The following is a 17,433-nucleotide window of genomic DNA, read 5'->3' on the forward strand; positions in this document are numbered from 1 at the left end:
CCTTTCTGTGTGGAGTTTGCATGTTCTCCCCGCGTCTGCAGTCAGTGCTATTGACCAAACAGTGATAAACATCTGGAGTTTTTTTTGTGTTGGATACTTTAAAAGTCTAGCAGCAACTCTTCGTTCATGTTGCCTGACTCATCTTTAAGCATCTCCGGACAGAACGCCACGGCTGAAATTCAGCGTTATGTAACGTAACGACTTCAAGCAGTCAACCTGTTGGGTGTTTAAAATCATTAATGTTACATTACTATTTCTTATTCCATTAACTAATTTTCAGGGCAAAGCATAAATAATGAAGCATTTGACTTTAAATGTTCAGTAAATACATGACTTTTCCTTAATCAATGAGTGATTATTGTCATGTCAGTGTGTCTGGTAGGGGTGTGACAATAAAGCGATTCGCCAATATATCGTTGTACATTTTTCCATGATACTGTATCGATATTCCAGCCCATCAGATCGATACATAATATTAATAAATAGTGCTTCAACGGTTAGCTCAATGCTAACATATAATGGGAATCTCAATTAACGTGCTAACAGACATTAGCATCGCGAAAATACAATCTTAACAAACTACACTGGCGGATTTAATCTGCTCCTTCCTGACGGTCAAACACTAAAACATCTTCATGTTGTTTGTCTTGTAGCTTTGAGCTCGTCTTCAGCTTCGTTGAGGTGTTTTATGAAATAATTTTTCAATGACGCTGTTCAGCATTTCCACATGAATGTGCTCGGTGTTGAATGACAGGTTTGTCAGGTCTCTGTTGTGAAAGTTTGTAATCCGTAACACCAAAGTTAAAACTGGACAAAATGATTTCCTCCAATACTGATGTTATCTGCTTAACCTCTTCAACTTTAACAAAATCTTGTAATGGAAGAAACCTTTTGGATAAAAATCTGAGAGCTGACTTACAAACCAAAAAGTGATATTTTATTATTCAGAAAACAAGTGTAAAAACTTCAGAGTGACTGTTAATAATCTCTCTCTGTGTCACCAGATAAGGACACTCGGCCGTTCTGCGATCTGAATCCAGCCTCTCCGAAGTGCAGGTGTAAAGACGGCAGCTGTACAGGTAACACCGCCTCCTCGCCACAAACAGCCGCGTAGCTCCTCAGTGAAGAGTCGGGTCAACACCTTCTCCTAAAACTCTCAGATTCCTGATGAAACACAGCAAAACATAATCAAAGAGATCGTTCATACGTGTAAACAAACGGGATGCCAGTTAGAAAATACTTCACTGCTGGAGACTCTCAGACATTATCACTAAATAAATCAAAATATTACTATTAATATAATATAATCAGTTATTTGTTGCTGATATTTGGGATTTTGGTTTTTGTAGGAGCATGTCTCGTATCTGTCAGATTAAAGCTGGTCCCGGCTCACTGGCAGGATTTACTGGTTGAGACTAAACCGTCACTGCTACCTTTAGCCTTTATGAAACTAAATAAACTGACATAGAAAAAACACTTTATTCAGTACAGATTACAGCGAGCAGGAACTGTTTCAGTGTTGGTTTAAACCTGAAGAAATGTGAAGCTGTCCTGCAGATTAATGTGACGATAGAAACTTAACGCACACGGCTATCAGTTGATATTGTACGTGTAACATCACGTGTGTCACCATTAATACAAACAGTAAAACCAGTAAACACATGAAAACAGCTGGACTTCGGTTTTGCATAGTGATTTTTTTATTTATTTATTTGTAAAGCTACAACCCAAACTACATAATAGTGATGTGATTACGCTGACCATGCGGCGCAGCGTCCCTGGTTTCAGTCTGACAGGATCTAAAATGCTCCTGAACGCTATTTAAAAAGGAAGTGAAGCATCTACAGTTGATGGTGTACTCACTGCTCACTGAGGAAGTGTCTGTTTTCTCCCAGCAGTCCTCAAAGTCACCCTGGAGCCACAGAGACCGAGAACTACAAGCCCGACACTGGCAAGAACTACAACTCCCACCACCACTACTCCAATACCTGCTACCACCACCGCCACTCCAATACCTGCTACCACCACCGCCACTCCAATACCTGCTACCACCACCGCCACTCCAATACCTGCTACCACCACCGCCACTCCAATACCTGCTACTACTATTACTACTACAGCTCAGCCAACCACTACGACGACCACTACAATAGCAACAACCACCCCGGCTACTACTACACCTGCTACGACCACCACAACTACTCCAATACCTGCTACGACCACCACAACTACTCCAATACCTACTACTACTACTTCTTCACCACCTGCTACGACCAACACAACTACTCCAATACCTACTACTACTACTTCTTCACCACCTGCTACGACCACTGCTAGCATGACTACTTCATCCCCTCTGCCAACCACAACTACTGTTACTACTACTACTCCACCTACTACTCCTACTCCGACTACTCCAACTCCGACCACCACTATTCAAACCAACACTACTACGACTCCGACTACAGTGGAACCGACAACAGCTGCCACGGTTGCCGTGACAACCCCGACTCCCACCACCGCCACCTCCGTGGTAACGACCACGCTGAACAACAGGATCAATAAGGAGGTGACACAGAGGCAGAGAGGAGACGTGCACAGTGAGGACGCGCGCACACACAGTCAATTAATCAATTAACAGAAAAATCGCTCTGCAACTATTTCGATATTTAATTAAGTGTTTTGAGATGTTTTTTTAAAAGACGAAATGCCAAAATTCTGTAGTTTCAGCTTCTCCAGTGTGAATTTTACCAAAGAATTTATCGACAGATTCATTGAAAATAATATGTGTGTGTGTGTGTTGTAGTCCCTCGACATCCGGGTCACAACCAGGTGTGGGAGTTTGACATCGAGCTGGGAAACACCTCCGAGGACGCCAGAGACGATCCTGGTAAGTAAAGCCAAGTTCACACTACACAATTTTCAGCCCGATTTGCCGCTCGGCGACAGTCAGGCTGTGATCGGGGGCAAATCAGCGGCCGCCAGTCGTAATGTGTGAACTATACAACGACGCATTTATGACACATCGCCGACGTCTGCCAGATATCTAGCACGCTAAAATCTGTAGGAGTCGGCCGGCTCGACATCCACGTCCAGCAAATGAGGGCAGGCAGCTACTTTTTCCACCACAAAACACATTTTGCTCCCCTCCGACTCTCTGTAGCTCAGACAATCCCTGCTTACCTGCGTGTGCTGATCCCTTCTTTCACCCAGATTTTTTGTCTTTATAACAACAAACAGCTGTTTTGTCTGCAGGTTCGCGTCGTTTCCCGTTTCACATTTCAGCAGCTGCACTTGTTCACACGTCAGGATGAGAGCAGATGATCTGGGTCGAGCCTACATTCAACGATACAAACAGAAGTAACATCAAAGTGAAATCTCATGAAGGAAAGCAGTTAGAGCAGCGTCGTACACACAAACTGTAGAAAGTTAGGGCTCTGAGTAAGACTTTTACAATAAAACTGGTGGTTAACGTTGTGAAATGTCGCAGTTTGATTAGCAAAAAGGAAACCGGGTCGACTTTTTGACCGCTCTCCTGGGTGAATTTCTTTTTGTCCCACCTGTCCTTCTAAAATTGTGATACACGCCATAAAAATACATCAGATCAACACATATCGCGTTAGTGGCTACGCCTGTTAACTTAGAGATTTTCTGTTCCTGTCTGTTTGTTTAATATTAGTTTGCTCTTAGTTTGTAAAATGAGACGCTCTGCTGCCAGTAGACTTGTTCCTGTCGGTGATTGGTCATCTGCTGCTAACGAGTTAACAGGCATCATGTGTGTTGTGCTCACGGGGGTAAAACAGCTGCTGCACGCGACATCGTAAACACACCTTTTTATTTTACTAAATTTTACTACTACCTTCCTTGAACCTTCAAAATAAAAGCCTCTCAGTCAGCATTTTCAGTGTATTCTCATTTGTAACATTGAATAATTACCATAACCAGACCTTTTATGAGGCGTCACATTAACACTGTAAATATATATATATATATTTTTTTACAGTTTTTGATATGCAGCTTCAGCTGAAGATTGCTTTACTTAATGACCTAAATTAACAAAATGAAATCAGTATCTTGTCCACAACAATGTGACCACTGATCCCGATCACAATTGTTAGGGTTAGTGAAGCCAGATACCGTAAAGATATCCCGGGTATGTTGAACTCACTTCATGGTACAGGCCCCAGGGACCTATTTTAGTTGCAGACTACAACATGTAAACAACGTGTGTGTGTGTGTGTGTGTGTGTGTGTTGCAGAGGCTGGTGTGCTGCTCTGTACCTTCGATCACGGAGTGTGTGACTGGATGTCGGACAGAGAAGGAGATCTACACTGGGAGACTGTTCACAACCCTGCAGGTAACAAACACATATATTAATGTATATTACCTGCGTGTCCACTTTATTAGGAACACCTTTACATCTTTAACTCTGAGCTCACGAGCAGGGAGTGGTGAACATTTGGCATATTAACTGTTCATCAGTTATAAAATAGTTTAACAGACCAATCGTTTCAGCTCTAAGATCCACTAAATGGACAAAAGTACTGGGACACCTACACATCACTTTTAAAGAGCGTCTGTGAGGTCCGACACTGATGTTGGACGAGACGCCCTGGCTCGCAATCTCTGTTCTAGTTCATCCTGAATGTGATGGAGAGGGTTGAGGTCAGAGGTCAGAGCGCACCAGTCAAGTTCTTTCACACCAAACTGGGAAAAATTCTTTAAGTTAAACATGACTCATTTATCAGAAAAGTGCTTTGTCATGATGAGGATTTCTTCTTCTGTGTTTCATGTGATCGTGAACTGAATGTCTCAGACTCTACCAGGTAATCGTTAGTAAACTACAGCATTAATATTTCAGGTGGGCGTTACCTGTCCGTCCCGGAGCTGAAGGCGGGACAAAGGAGCATCCGCGGCGCTCGATTGGCCGTCCAGATAGACCCGACCTGGAGCCACGGCGACCTGTGTTTCTCCTTCTCCCATTGGCTGACAGGGCATCATGTTGGCGTGCTGCAGCTGTTCACCAGGAAAAGGGGACGAGACCAAAGGTACCGGTGCTACATGTTCCTGTAAACAACAACAACACGTTACGTTTCTCGAGCGGGGAAATAACTCCTCATGGAATCACCTGTGTGACGTCTTGTCCCTGATTGGCTGTTGCAGGTATAGCCACGCCCTCTGGAGCAGGACAGGTGGACACAGTTGGAGGCAAACACAGGTTACCTTGACGACGCATTCTCTGGAAAGGGTGAGACACAAACAGCCACACAAACAAACACAAAAGAGTTTTGTGTGAGTGTTTATGTTGTTGTTGACCACAGGTGTGTGTCTGCAGGTGCTGTTAAAGGCCGAGCGGAGAAAAGGACGGCGAGGGCATATCGCTGTGGATGATGTCACACTGAGACGTGGGGCGTGTCGATGACATCACAGCAGACAGTTTTCACTTAAGACTGAACTGAACGTTTACAGACGACTCACTGCGCCTCCTGTAAACGCCACATTCCTGTCATCAGATCGATCAGCAGTTTTTACATGAACGTCCTCGTTTGTCGAACTAAGAAGAAGAAGAAAGACGAGTTGAGAAAACATTTGGGTTTTATTTTTGTTTTTTTGTTTGTGTTCAAGCAGCAGGAGCTTTAATTAAAAAGCTGACAGAATATAAAATCTATCCAAAAGCTGCAGTGCATCGTTTGGCCACTAATAAGTCAATATACAGTCTTTGATCCCCGCAGAGCTGAAATAAACAGCCTGGTACAAAAAACAGGGTTTGGTCTCTGAAGCTTCTGTCTACGTTCATGACAACTGTGCTGACCTTTTATATAACTCACCAGATTTTATTATATTAAGGCTTAAAGTTATGCTTAATAAAGGACGTGTCCACTTTGAGTGACAGGTGGCTGCTGTCACAGTAGCTTACTGTTCAGCAACCGATAAACTAAACCACTCCGCGCCTGACACCAGAAGATCTGACATGGATATAACATCAATCAGCGTGCGAGACAGCCGACGTCAGCTACACAAGTCACTACACAGCAACACCCCACAGTTATTAAGGTAAAGAAAAAATAAAATATTTCACACTGCTGCCCCTGGCTGCCGCTCTGCAGGACGCTCAGGGGACCCGACCAGAGACGTTTTACAGAGGAGACACGTGACTTTAAGAATCCTCAATAAAACTCTGTGGGGAAAAGATGGCGGCCAAGTGACGGGACTTGCCTATAAGGACTTTGACATGACTGATCTCTACTTCTGATTTATAAAATCTGAAAACAGGTCAACTTGTAGAAATGTCAGATTTCTCTAATTCACCGAAACAACATTTAAATAACTTTGTGGTGAGAAACAGGAAACACCAAAGATACAAAGATCTCGTCTGGAGTCATTGTTGATGAGATCGCGAGCTCGAATGTTTATACTTATTCGTCTTAAAATCAATTTCACTTCCCAGATTTTTTTTTTTTATTTGTGTGTAAAGTTCTTTTGAAAGACCGGATTAATCTGAATTTGTAAATATATTTCTGCCCAATACTGACACTTATCATTTACATCTATTAATTTATCTGACGCTTTTATCCAAAGCGACTTACAATTGCTGTACATGTCAGAGGTCGCACGCCTCTGAAGCAACTAGGGGTTAAGTGCCTTGCTCAGGGACACAATGGTGGATGGGTCACAGTGGGAATCGAACCCGGGTCTCTCTTCAACACTTTTACTGATCACTCTCCTGTAGGTGCAGTTGTCTGAAATGTCCACTAGGTGTCAGGGTAGGCGCCATCACCTCCCAGTATCAATAAACCTGTTAATTAATTAAAGTCTCTTCTTCATTCGCTCCTCTGAACAGCAGTTTACATTTACACTTAAAAGCAGAAGAAGAGTTAAAAGGTACTGACCGTGACAGAAGATCTCGGCCCCGCCCACACAATCTGATTGACAGGTGACATCACATCCTGTTGATGAAGAAAAGATACAGACATGTATTACCTTTTTGTTCACTACGGCTGCAACTGACTCTTTATCCATTAATCATCTTTCAGATTCGTCAATTAACCTTTTTATTTTTCTGACATGTTGAGACCAAAACCTGAAAATATTTAGTTTACGAGTATATAAAACAGTGGTGGAAAGCAATCAAGTACATTTAGGATAATAATATCGAGACACGAGTACAGATATCTGATGTGAAGTCTGCCTAAAATATCTCCAGCGTTTAAATGTTTCCTACAATATATTTTTCAGATTATTGATATTAAACATAAATAAACATCCAGGAAAACTACTGATCACACGACCGGTAAAATAAAGTCTTACAAACATAAATACAAACGTCCTGCTTCATTAAACGACTGAAATAATGAACTAATTACCAGATTTAACCTCCGACCTCTGAGGCATCACCTGCGGGAGGAGAGAGGAAGAGGAAGGACAGGAACCTGATTTGTGTGTTTAACATCTGCTTTAGAGGACGCACACACGTCTCTGATGGGCGGAGCTGCCAGAAACCTGATTGGTGCTTTTCCCGTGAGCTCGACAGATTCCTCAGTTTATAGACACAACATGAATGTGAGGAGAGAAACCTGTGATTTAGCTTCCTGGGATATCTGAGAGTGTGTGTGTGTGGTTACAGCCCTGCTTGTTAACCCTGTAATTACCACGGTAACCTCTCTCCACCATCTCCGCCTCCTGCTGCTGATCACTGGCAGCACACAGTTTAACACAATTCATCTCTAGAGCTGAAACTATTCAGCGATCAACAACAAAACACTTTAAATAATCGCTAACTCTTCTGGTAGTTGATTCTTTTTTTCCTCCAAGCAGAAATACGACAAATCTGCTTTTAAAAGTACAAGAAGTGCCAAAAGTAAAAGTACAATGACAAGCTGGTGGTGTTTATTTATGCATTCATGTGTTCATCACTTTAATGTTGCATCTTAATTGTAATTTAATCAATAATTTACACATAATATCAGTTTAGTTTATTTAGTTTAGAATTTTAATTATTAATCTGAATCTGCAAAGTTATTAATGTGGTCAGATGCATGCAGTGAAGTAGAAAGTATTATGAAATACTGCACCTGATGCACCTACTTCCCACCGCTGCTAACACGTTTTACACAAAAATAGTCAGGAAAAGTGAAGAAGTATAGGCCTCTTCAAAGTTTCCAAGTTAACATACTGGAAATCTAATCTTTGCTGACCTCCGGTGGTTTCACTTCTCACCTGGCTGCAGTGATGGACAGGTGTGCTCTGGTACACGGTGACATCACGGCTGTGGTTACAGCTGAAACAGACAGAGAAATGTTACATCAATCCTTAAACTAGTTGTTCTGTCCAAACACCAAAATATTCGGTTTACAATCATGAAATTATGTTGTAGAAACTGGAAGTTTCTTTTGCATTATTAACTTAACAAAACACAAAATGCAGTCCTTCCATGTGTTATATTATAAATATATATTCATTTACAAAATATATATGTTTATAGTTCTGTCTGGGCAACTTTCATTTAATTAAATTTTTTTAAATCTACGTTTTGACTGTGTTTTTATTGCTGACCAATACTTCAATTCTTCTGTATTGTGCTGAATTTGAGTTAATCTGTCTGCAGTTTCTATTTATTCATTCATTTATCTATTTACATGTGTATAGTTTCCAACTATACATCAAAACAAATAATTATTAATTACTGGAAGTTTTGAGGCTTTATTATTTTGTTTTTATTATTATTATAAGACAAATTAATTGTGACGGCAGAGATTTAATTTTAACCCATAAATACAAATACCAAGGTTATCAGGTTTAAAGATAGTAAGTTTTATAATACTTTAACAAAACAAAGGAAATCTACGAGCGCATGTTTTCACACATAAGAATTTAATCAGATAAATGACTCACCTGCGGGTTCACTTGCTCCACATACCTTCGTTCACTTTGAGTCGCCGCCGCCGGCATCACACGTGTTGTTCCATTTGTCTGAAACACTGAAGTGAACTTGTTGAGATCGACCCTCGGACCCTCTGCTCACCCACAATGCATTGTTGTTATACGTTTGGTACAAGAAAATACATCCACGGTCAGGTGGCTGTCGTGTACGCAAAACTCTGGTTAATGCCACCAAAGGAGGAGAGGGTGAATAAATTGAGCACGGGACGTTTTTCCAATCAATCAATATTCGAGTTTAAACAAACAAACTTTCATATATTCAACTAACCGAATTAAAAAATGTTAAAGCTGTACCGCGCTAAGCAACAACTGATCGGTCGAGTTTGGGCTGAAAGTGGTTAGTAAAAAAATAAAGTATAAGAGCTGCTGCGCTCCATTTAAATCCACGATGTGACTCCACAGGCTGACAGGAAGTGGAAGTACTGATGAAACACAGTGTAGTTCTCTTATCCGACGGTGAAGCTGAGGAAACATCAAGACCTCCCTCTGCTGGAGCTGAAGAGGAACTCAACTTTCATGCCTTTAACTCCCAACAGCAAGTCTGTGGTTCTCTACTTGAGTATCGCTGCCACATTTCAGAGGGAAATATTCTAATTTTCACTTCACAACATTTATTTTACAGCTTTAGTTACAGATTAAGATTTCACATCAACATATGATCTGTTACTTTAGATTAAACTTGCCATTGTTTTCTTCTTCTGTAGCATTGTCTTCAAACAGAGTTGATAAACACCTCAGTTCACCGAAGGAAGCCATCTGACTGTGAGGAGCGAGCTTGATGATGTCTGACCAATAGGGGAGAAGTTCACCCCTTGAGACACACCCCCTCCTCATTTGCATAATGAGGCAGAAATGCATACAGAAATGTAAAAAGGACAGGCAGAAATAAATACCATGGGGGAAATAAATAGGGTAGAAAATGCAAAGAAAGACATTTTAAAATGCACACAAATGTAACAAAAATAAAGTTGAAGACAATAACAGGCAATAAATAAATACGGTACTTAATAAAAAGGTGAATAAAGAAGACAGTTCATGTGATTTGGTTTCACAAGTAAGGAAATAAACATAATTCTAAAAATTGTATTTTATTTGTTGTTAGCTGAACATGAAAAATGCTAACTAAAGAAGTTTCTAATAAAAATACATTAGTTATAAAGACGCTGCTAATACGTGATGATTAATTCGTCAAGTAATTAGTTAAGATTTTAGCATTTCGGGTCAATTCTCAATGAGCAAGCTGCAGCTATCATTATCTTCATTATCAATTATCATACATTAAATATATATTTTGATAAATTAAAGCAGTTAATTAGTTGAACGACAGAAAACTCATTTTATTATTTTCAACCTGTTTATTTGGGTTTCAGAACTTTATGTAGCGAAAAGTACATACGTTTATTTACATGGAGGGAGTACTTCAGACAGACATAAATAAATTAATAAATAGATTTTTATCATGAGCTTTCCATACTGAAATAATCTATAAATGTTTCCATATTAAATAAAACCTATTTACATTCCCTCTCAGTGATGAAAGTCACTGGCTGCAGCTTCACCTCTAAATGTTGGTTTTCTTCATCTCCAACAAAAATAAACAAATCTTGTTTGGGTTGTTGGTCGGGGAAAAAAAAAAGATGTCGTCTTCATCGTCTGACAAACCGCAATGGATTTTTTTTTAGACCAAACAATTAACTGAGTAAATAAATAAATTATTTGTAGCCCTAAACCGTTCAAACTGTCACAGTGAAAATGTCCATCAGTGTCCGACTGTTCAAGTTGACGAAGATGACCGTTTTAGATTTACGACAGCGTAAAACAGGAAATCCTCACCCAGGAGACGCAGGAAACAACTCATGTTTAGCATTTTCCTTCAATGTTTTGAGCATAACATATTTACATTTTTTATTTTAAATTGTAAACTGCGTTGGCGAAACATGACCCTCCTTCGAGTCCAGCAGACGTCAGCACTGTGCCCAGACGTCAGACGCAGCGGTGTCTCTTCAGCTGACTGGAGAAGGTGAAGTGTTTCTTACACTGGTCGCACCAGTACGGTTTCTCCCCGGTGTGAGTCCGCACGTGTCTCGCCAGGTTCGACGACGTGAGGAAGCTTTTGCCGCAGTGCTGACACCGGTGCGGTTTCTCACCGGTGTGGACGCGCTTGTGCAGCAGGCGAGTGGTGACGTGGCTGAAAGTCTTCCCACACTGCTCACAGCTGAACGGTCTCTCCCCCGTGTGGACGCGCTCGTGCTCAGCGTGGTTGGTGGATGACGTGAAGGTTTTATCGCAGAACCGACACCGGTAGGGTCTCTCTCCGCTGTGGATCCGCTGGTGGACGGTGTACGAGGAGTGATGATTGAAACTGCGTCCGCACAGCTGACAGCCGTACAGTTTCTCTCCCGTGTGGAGGCGCCGATGTCTCGTCAGATTCGACTGTGTGAGGAAGGTTTTGGCGCAGAGCTGACACTGGAAAGGTTTGTCACCCGTGTGGACGTGTTCGTGTTGTCGGCATGAAAATGAATCAGTGAAGCTCTTCCCGCAGTGTTCACAGCTGTAGGGTTTCTCTCCAGAGTGACGGCGCCGGTGGAGTTTCAACGTGCTCGGCTGAGTGAAAGCTTTCTCACACTGGTCACACTGGTACGGTTTCTCTCCCGTGTGGACGCGCTGGTGCGTTCTTACGCTGCTTAACTGAGTGAAGGTTTTCCCGCACAGGTCACAGTGGTATGGTCTCTCTCCGGTGTGGACACTCTGATGATCCTTCAGCTGGTGCGTTGACATGAATGCTTTGTCACACAGCGGGCAGCGGTGAGGTCTGCGTCTCTCTGAGGCGCCCACTTTCTGTGACAGACAGAGATATAAAGACAGGTGTGAGCGAGGTGGAGGACTTCTTCTTCTGGTTTAAACCTTGAAACCACACCCAGCAGTGATGCTACAGTTAGGGTGCACTGATGTAATCACCCGGAACGACGCAGATACTGACCTGATTCAGTGCATCGGGTATCGACCAGACTTGATAGATCCACATTAAATACAGTTTCTTTGTCAATGTAAATGGCTGCTGAGTGTCACCCAGTGAGGATTACAGATTTAAATGTGGGGAGAGGAAAACACTGGAATCTGGTCGGTATCACCAGAAACCCAGGCTGTGTTCGCAACGGAAGGCAGCTGCCTCGCTACCGTTATAAACAGCTGCCTTCACTTAGCAGACTTCTAGGGCAGCACTTACAGCAACGCGGGACATCAGCATGCCGTCTTGCGTCTCTTCTGGCTAACAGACGCCTCAAAAATCATACTGAACAAACCTGGTTGTTTACAGTCACTGGCTGATATGATAGCGACAACTAAACACGGAGCTAAGTTTTAAAAAATAAAAGCGAGAAAACTAATAAAAAAAAACAACTTATATTTGTATACGGATTCGGCTTTTTGTCAGCCATCTTGACCATTTTTTGTAAGCTGCCACAGCCGCACTGGTTTATGGGTAATAACCAAGCGTCCATGCTGCCTTCAAAACCGGCCGATACGGGGGCAGTTTGAAGGCATCTGACGCGACAGGAAGAGATCGTTTGGCCCGTTTCAAACACAGCCCCCGAGTGAGGAACTAGAATGCTAGAGCCCAAAATCTGTGTTTTATAATTTAAGAACATTTTGTGATCTGAAATTCTGCAACCATGTGGTGGAACAATAAAATTACAGAGATTCAGTAAGAAAATATTACAACTTTAAAATATGCATATAGAAATATTCAAATGTATGTGTAATTATTTATGGGTCAGGTCATCATGTCTCCTGCTGGACACAGGAAATAAGTGGGTCTGACGGAGACTCACGTGGGCAGCACTCCTCTTTGTTTACAAAACATGACCGGAAATAACTTTTCTAACAGAATAACTGACTCCGCCCACACAGCCACGGAGTCTACAACGAGCTGGAGTGTCGCATCTAATGTTGTGGTCGCACTTCTGAGAGTTTCTTGAAGCAGTGCTTGAAGTGCGGCGGTACGCCAGACATTTTCTTGCGTACCGGGACTTCTCCCAAGCTGCCGGTACTCTCCTCTCCATATCAGGTTCTCTGGGCGCTACGTGACGCTCACCTGCTCCCGTTCTTTCTGCCGGTGGAGAGAGACGAGGGAGAAGAGAAGCTCGGGTGCGGATGGGGCGGGACATTTAAAAGTTGACAGATTTTCCCTGGGGGACGCAGGGGACAGGTCAGAATCTGAATCTCTCCATCACTTTTTGAAAGCTTTTGTTAACAATGTTCTGAACAGCAGCAACTAGAAATGTGAAATAACAAATGAAACAATAAACAATAAGAAAACATGCAATGCAACTGAAATATGGAAAAAACTAATTTGCATTGTCCAAAAAGTGATTACTGAATTCCATTGTATTTTGAATTGTCACCTCTCACCTTAATTTAGTTTCCTTTCATTTAAATAAAGACATTTACTCCATAAACTGGTGCAGAAAATGTCTCCAGAATGCAGGAAATTAAGTGTTTAATGCTTAAAGTCATTAATGTTGTAATATTTACTGGTTTCACCTTATGGTTGAGGATATTGCGGGAGGGAAGTGATGAGCTCGTGATGGCGTGCTGACTCTTCGTCGGGGTCAGAAGGTGAGCTGGTGTGTTATTTACGGGACCAGCTGTTCAGCCTCCTGCTGGACCTCCCACCTGACACAGTCACAAACTCCTTTGTTTTGTTAACATCCATGGAGGTTGTGGGAGACCTCTGCTGCATTATCACAAATACATGTTCAGTGTGGAGTGTGGTGTCTCTTTCTATTGTTTATTCGACAGCATCAGAGAAGATCAACTTTACATCTAGGTAAAGAGCTGTTAATCATCCTGAACCAGGATACAAACTACAAATCAAATTCATTAAAACCTTTTCTGAACACACTTCTGTAGGTGCAGATGTCTGACATGTCCACCAGGTGTCAGGCTAGGACCATGACGGGGAAACTCCACAACCTGCAGCGCTGCACGTTTTCATGACGTTAAAAGAAAATACAATTTGATTAAATATTCCTGTGTAACTATATATTCTGAAACGATCATTATCAAGGTTTGCTGTTACACCCCAGCTGATGTGTTTCCTGAGTGAAGGGCTTGATTTTGGTCTGAATGATGATTGGATATAATTATGAAGAATATGAAACATGACCGACAGCTGATACAGCTGGAGTCTCTCTGGTTAATTTGAACGTACAGTACCACACGGTGCCTCAGCTGACTCCACGCTGCGTTCAGGTGACGTGTAAACATCCAGACTGTTTCACTTGCAGGCTGTTTGACAGTATGAACCGTTCTCAGATCAGCTCAGCCCAGCAGGGGTCTCCAGCCCTGAGGTGAACCTGTGCTCACTGTGGTCGCTGCTGATGTCGGTCTGCCCTCTCTGACAGGACGTCGAAGACACAGTTGCAGGTGCCAGCGTCCACACACAGCGACCTTCTCCAACCAGCTGCTGTGAATCTTGTTGTTGAACGCTGAAGTCGATGAAGAGGAGCCTGTAACAGGTGGTGAGATGCAGTGTGGTGCTGCATCCTCTGTGGACCGGCTGGCCCTGTGTGCAAACTGTACAGCAGTGACCCTCAACTGGTGCCCCATGCTCCACATCCGGCTCGCAGAATGGCCACTGTTTTGCAATATTCATATATTTGCAGTACTACAAACTCTGCAGCGGTGTTGAAATATTTCCTGCTGCTGAACCTTTACATTAAAAGCCTTTTATTTTGTGTGATTGACGCAGGTTTTTATTGTTTCCTCCTTCAAACCGCAGCTGAAGACGTGTTCGTCTCCGAGTGACCGTTTCACTGACCTCCTGTGAAGAACTCATGTCGCCTCCTCCTCAGCAGACAGATGCTCCTTCAGTCAGACAACATGGCCGACAGCGTTCCCTCTCCTCCTCGCCTGGAGCTTCTCCTCCCGCCATTCAGCTCTGAGATCACACAGAGACACGATGACAACCTGAGGAGTTGCTTTTGTTGCTGTTTTGAGCAAATGCACAACTCTGAAGACTTCAGCTGAACTGCTGTTGCTCAGGAAACGGCTGGAAGCTAAGCTAAGCTAGCTGCTACATAAGAAAACACGAGCTTTACAGCTTAATTCAAACGGTTCATCGACCCGGAGCGATAGCGGTTAAAACCCGGACAGCTTCATGAACTAGTGGACCCAGAGAGAGCAGATAAAAACCATCAAATTACCTTTTTCCTCCTCTTTTCAGTCTCTCTCCCAGCAGGCGTCCGTCATGACACTTACGTCACCGAGTCACGTGACTGAAACAGATCTTCTTCTTCGTCTTGAGTTAAAACGGCAGCTGGTTGGGAGGACCTAAAGCCAAAACACTGTAAATACATGATTGCAGAAATAAATTTAATTAATTAATTAAATAAATACATATAGAAATAAAAGAATAAATAAATAAATGCTTAAATAAATGCATGCATAAATAAATTAAAGAATGATTAAATAATTACATGCATAAATAATGTAAAGTACAAATACATCCATAAATAAATTGATTAAATAAATGCGTGCATAGATAAATTTAAAAAATGATTAAATACATGCATAAATAAGTAAAGGTACAAATACATGCATAAAAAAAGATTAAATACATGCATAAATAAATAAAGAAATGATTAAATAAATACATGCTGAAATAAAATAAAAACATAAAAAATGATTAAATAAATACATGTATAAATAAACAAGTACAAATACATGCATAAATAAATAAATGCTAAAATAAATGCATGCATAAATAAATAAATAATTGATTAAATAAATACATCCAGAAATAAAATAAAAACAAAGAAATGATTAAATAAATACATGCAGAAATAAAATAAAAATAAATAAATACATGCACAAATAAATACATGCATAAAGATATATAAAATAACAAATAAGTGCTGAAACAAATACATAAATACATGATGAAATAAGTCAAAGAATAAAAAATGCTGAAATAACTATGGAAATTGAACATTGAATAAACAAGAAGGATCAGCCAGTGAACAACCAGACTCATCAGGCATCCAAGGCTACATCTTCACTCACTTCTCCATCTTGCAAAGGATTGTAATAATTTAAAAAGACACCGTCACCTGCATTGGACCCACTGCTCTCACACAGCAACTTGGTTTAATATGGACATTCCACTGTCCACACAAAGACTTGCAGCATCCATCTCCAGCTTTGATTTTCCAAATAACTGTTTGATGTGGTCAGATTTGACCAGGACTTTATTTTAAAGCATTATCTCTCTTTTTAATATGGGTTAATGCAAAAATAATCACTGTGGAATGATAATTTGCCAATGTGAATATCAGTATCCCTTTCATTCTAAACACGTGGCGCCAACAGTATTTAATGCACTTAAAATAGTAATGTGGGTCTTGATGATACCTTGCTCTCACCTTTTGTAGAGAAAGGTCAATATGTGGCACCTGTCTGTAATGTTTCCCATTTTCTGTTAACTAAGGCATCTTGTCTTTCTATTATTGATGTTTATGACAGATAAAACAAATAAAACATTCTATATCTAAACTAAACTCTAAATTGTTTTAATGCTTTACGGTTTTAATGGCACAACATGCACAAGTACATAGTACTGGTTTGAATGTTGCAGTTGCCTTTTTGTTCCAGTTTTATAGTGTGATATTTTATTAGAAAAGCCCCATTTAAAATATATGTTGGATGCAATGGTTTTGTATTTAAGAGCAAGGTAATATTGTCAAACAAATATTTGCAATATTGAATGACAAAGAACAAAGAGGAGGAATTAGTTGTTCTTGTTTTTGTCATGCTATTCTATATGATGCTTTCTGAGGTCAAAAAAACTATTTGGAAATACAGTAAACTTGGATTGGATAATTTCAGTACATTTCATTTTTCATAAGTTCATATTGGTAAATGGCAGTTGGATTGTTTTACGCAACAGCAGCATTCAGTTGTTTTTTTCCAATAGCGCCAAAATGACTATTCTAAATCAGTGGAAATATACACTCACCTAAAGGATTATTAGGAACACCATATTAATACTGTGTTTGACCCACTTTCACCTTCAGAGCTGCCTTAAATCTACTTGGCATTGATTCAACAAGGTGCTGACAGCATTCTTTAGAAATGTTGGCCCATATTGATAGGATAGCATCTTGCAGTTGATGGAGATTTGTGGGATGCACATCCAGGGCACGAAGCTCCCGTTCCACCACATCCCAAAGATGCTCTATTGGGTTGAGATCTGGTGACTGTGGGGGCCATTTTAGTACAGTGAACTCATTGTCATGTTCAAGAAACCAATTTGAAATGATTGGAGCTTTGTGACATGGTGCATTATCCTGCTGGAAGTAGCCATCAGAGGATGGGTACATGGTGGCCATAAAGGGATGGACATGGTCAGAAACAATGCTCAGGTAGGCCGTGGCATTTAAACGATGCCCAATTGGCACTAAGGGGCCTAAAGTGTGCCAAGAAAACATCCCC

General features: G+C 41.2%; 2 protein-coding genes and 1 long non-coding RNA gene across 11 annotated transcripts in view; 1 reads left to right on the forward strand and 2 right to left on the reverse strand.

The window, feature by feature from the left end:
- The window catches only part of LOC123980894 (nephronectin), a 30,165-nt gene extending 21,694 nt beyond the window's left edge, over window positions 1-8,471 (forward strand). For 4 of the 6 annotated variants that reach the window (XM_046065477.1, XM_046065476.1, XM_046065475.1 and 1 more), the window contains 7 exons: window positions 1,005-1,079; window positions 1,896-2,600; window positions 2,807-2,890; window positions 4,259-4,357; window positions 4,862-5,048; window positions 5,164-5,248; window positions 5,336-8,470. In XM_046065477.1, coding sequence (XP_045921433.1) covers window positions 1,005-1,079; window positions 1,896-2,600; window positions 2,807-2,890; window positions 4,259-4,357; window positions 4,862-5,048; window positions 5,164-5,248; window positions 5,336-5,422 — 1,322 coding nt within the window. In that variant the 3' untranslated portion in view covers window positions 5,423-8,470. Of the gene's footprint in view, window positions 1-1,004; window positions 1,080-1,895; window positions 2,601-2,806; window positions 2,891-4,258; window positions 4,358-4,861; window positions 5,049-5,163; window positions 5,249-5,335 lie in introns of all 6 variants that reach the window. The other 2 variants (XM_046065480.1, XM_046065479.1) reach the window with 2 other exon arrangements.
- Window positions 922-8,851, reverse strand: LOC123980950. Its single transcript, XR_006827606.1, has 7 exons — window positions 8,218-8,851; window positions 6,891-7,395; window positions 4,873-5,239; window positions 4,558-4,641; window positions 4,281-4,351; window positions 3,184-3,336; window positions 922-1,164 (listed from the first exon to the last, which is right to left on the reverse strand). It is a non-coding gene; the product is annotated as an uncharacterized LOC123980950 (long non-coding RNA).
- A 1,424-nt stretch (window positions 8,852-10,275) lies between these two features.
- LOC123980915 (zinc finger protein 675-like) lies at window positions 10,276-15,256 on the reverse strand. Of its 4 annotated transcripts, none has more exons than XM_046065521.1 (4): window positions 14,762-15,106; window positions 13,483-13,614; window positions 13,034-13,127; window positions 10,276-11,778 (listed from the first exon to the last, which is right to left on the reverse strand). In XM_046065521.1, exon 4 carries the CDS (start codon window positions 11,716-11,718, stop codon window positions 10,924-10,926), a length of 795 nt encoding a protein of 264 aa, XP_045921477.1. In that variant the 5' UTR covers window positions 11,719-11,778; window positions 13,034-13,127; window positions 13,483-13,614; window positions 14,762-15,106; the 3' UTR covers window positions 10,276-10,923. The 4 variants fall into 4 exon arrangements, with proteins under 4 accessions (XP_045921477.1, XP_045921475.1, XP_045921474.1 ...); XM_046065519.1 differs by having other exon boundaries at window positions 13,483-13,675; XM_046065518.1 differs by lacking the exons at window positions 13,034-13,127; window positions 13,483-13,614 and adding an exon at window positions 15,147-15,256 and having other exon boundaries at window positions 14,762-14,881.
- Between the last annotated feature and the right edge of the window lie 2,177 nt (window positions 15,257-17,433).

Source organism: Micropterus dolomieu, linkage group LG12, assembly GCF_021292245.1.
Source record: "Micropterus dolomieu isolate WLL.071019.BEF.003 ecotype Adirondacks linkage group LG12, ASM2129224v1, whole genome shotgun sequence".
Classification (NCBI taxonomy): Eukaryota; Metazoa; Chordata; class Actinopteri; order Centrarchiformes; family Centrarchidae; genus Micropterus; species Micropterus dolomieu.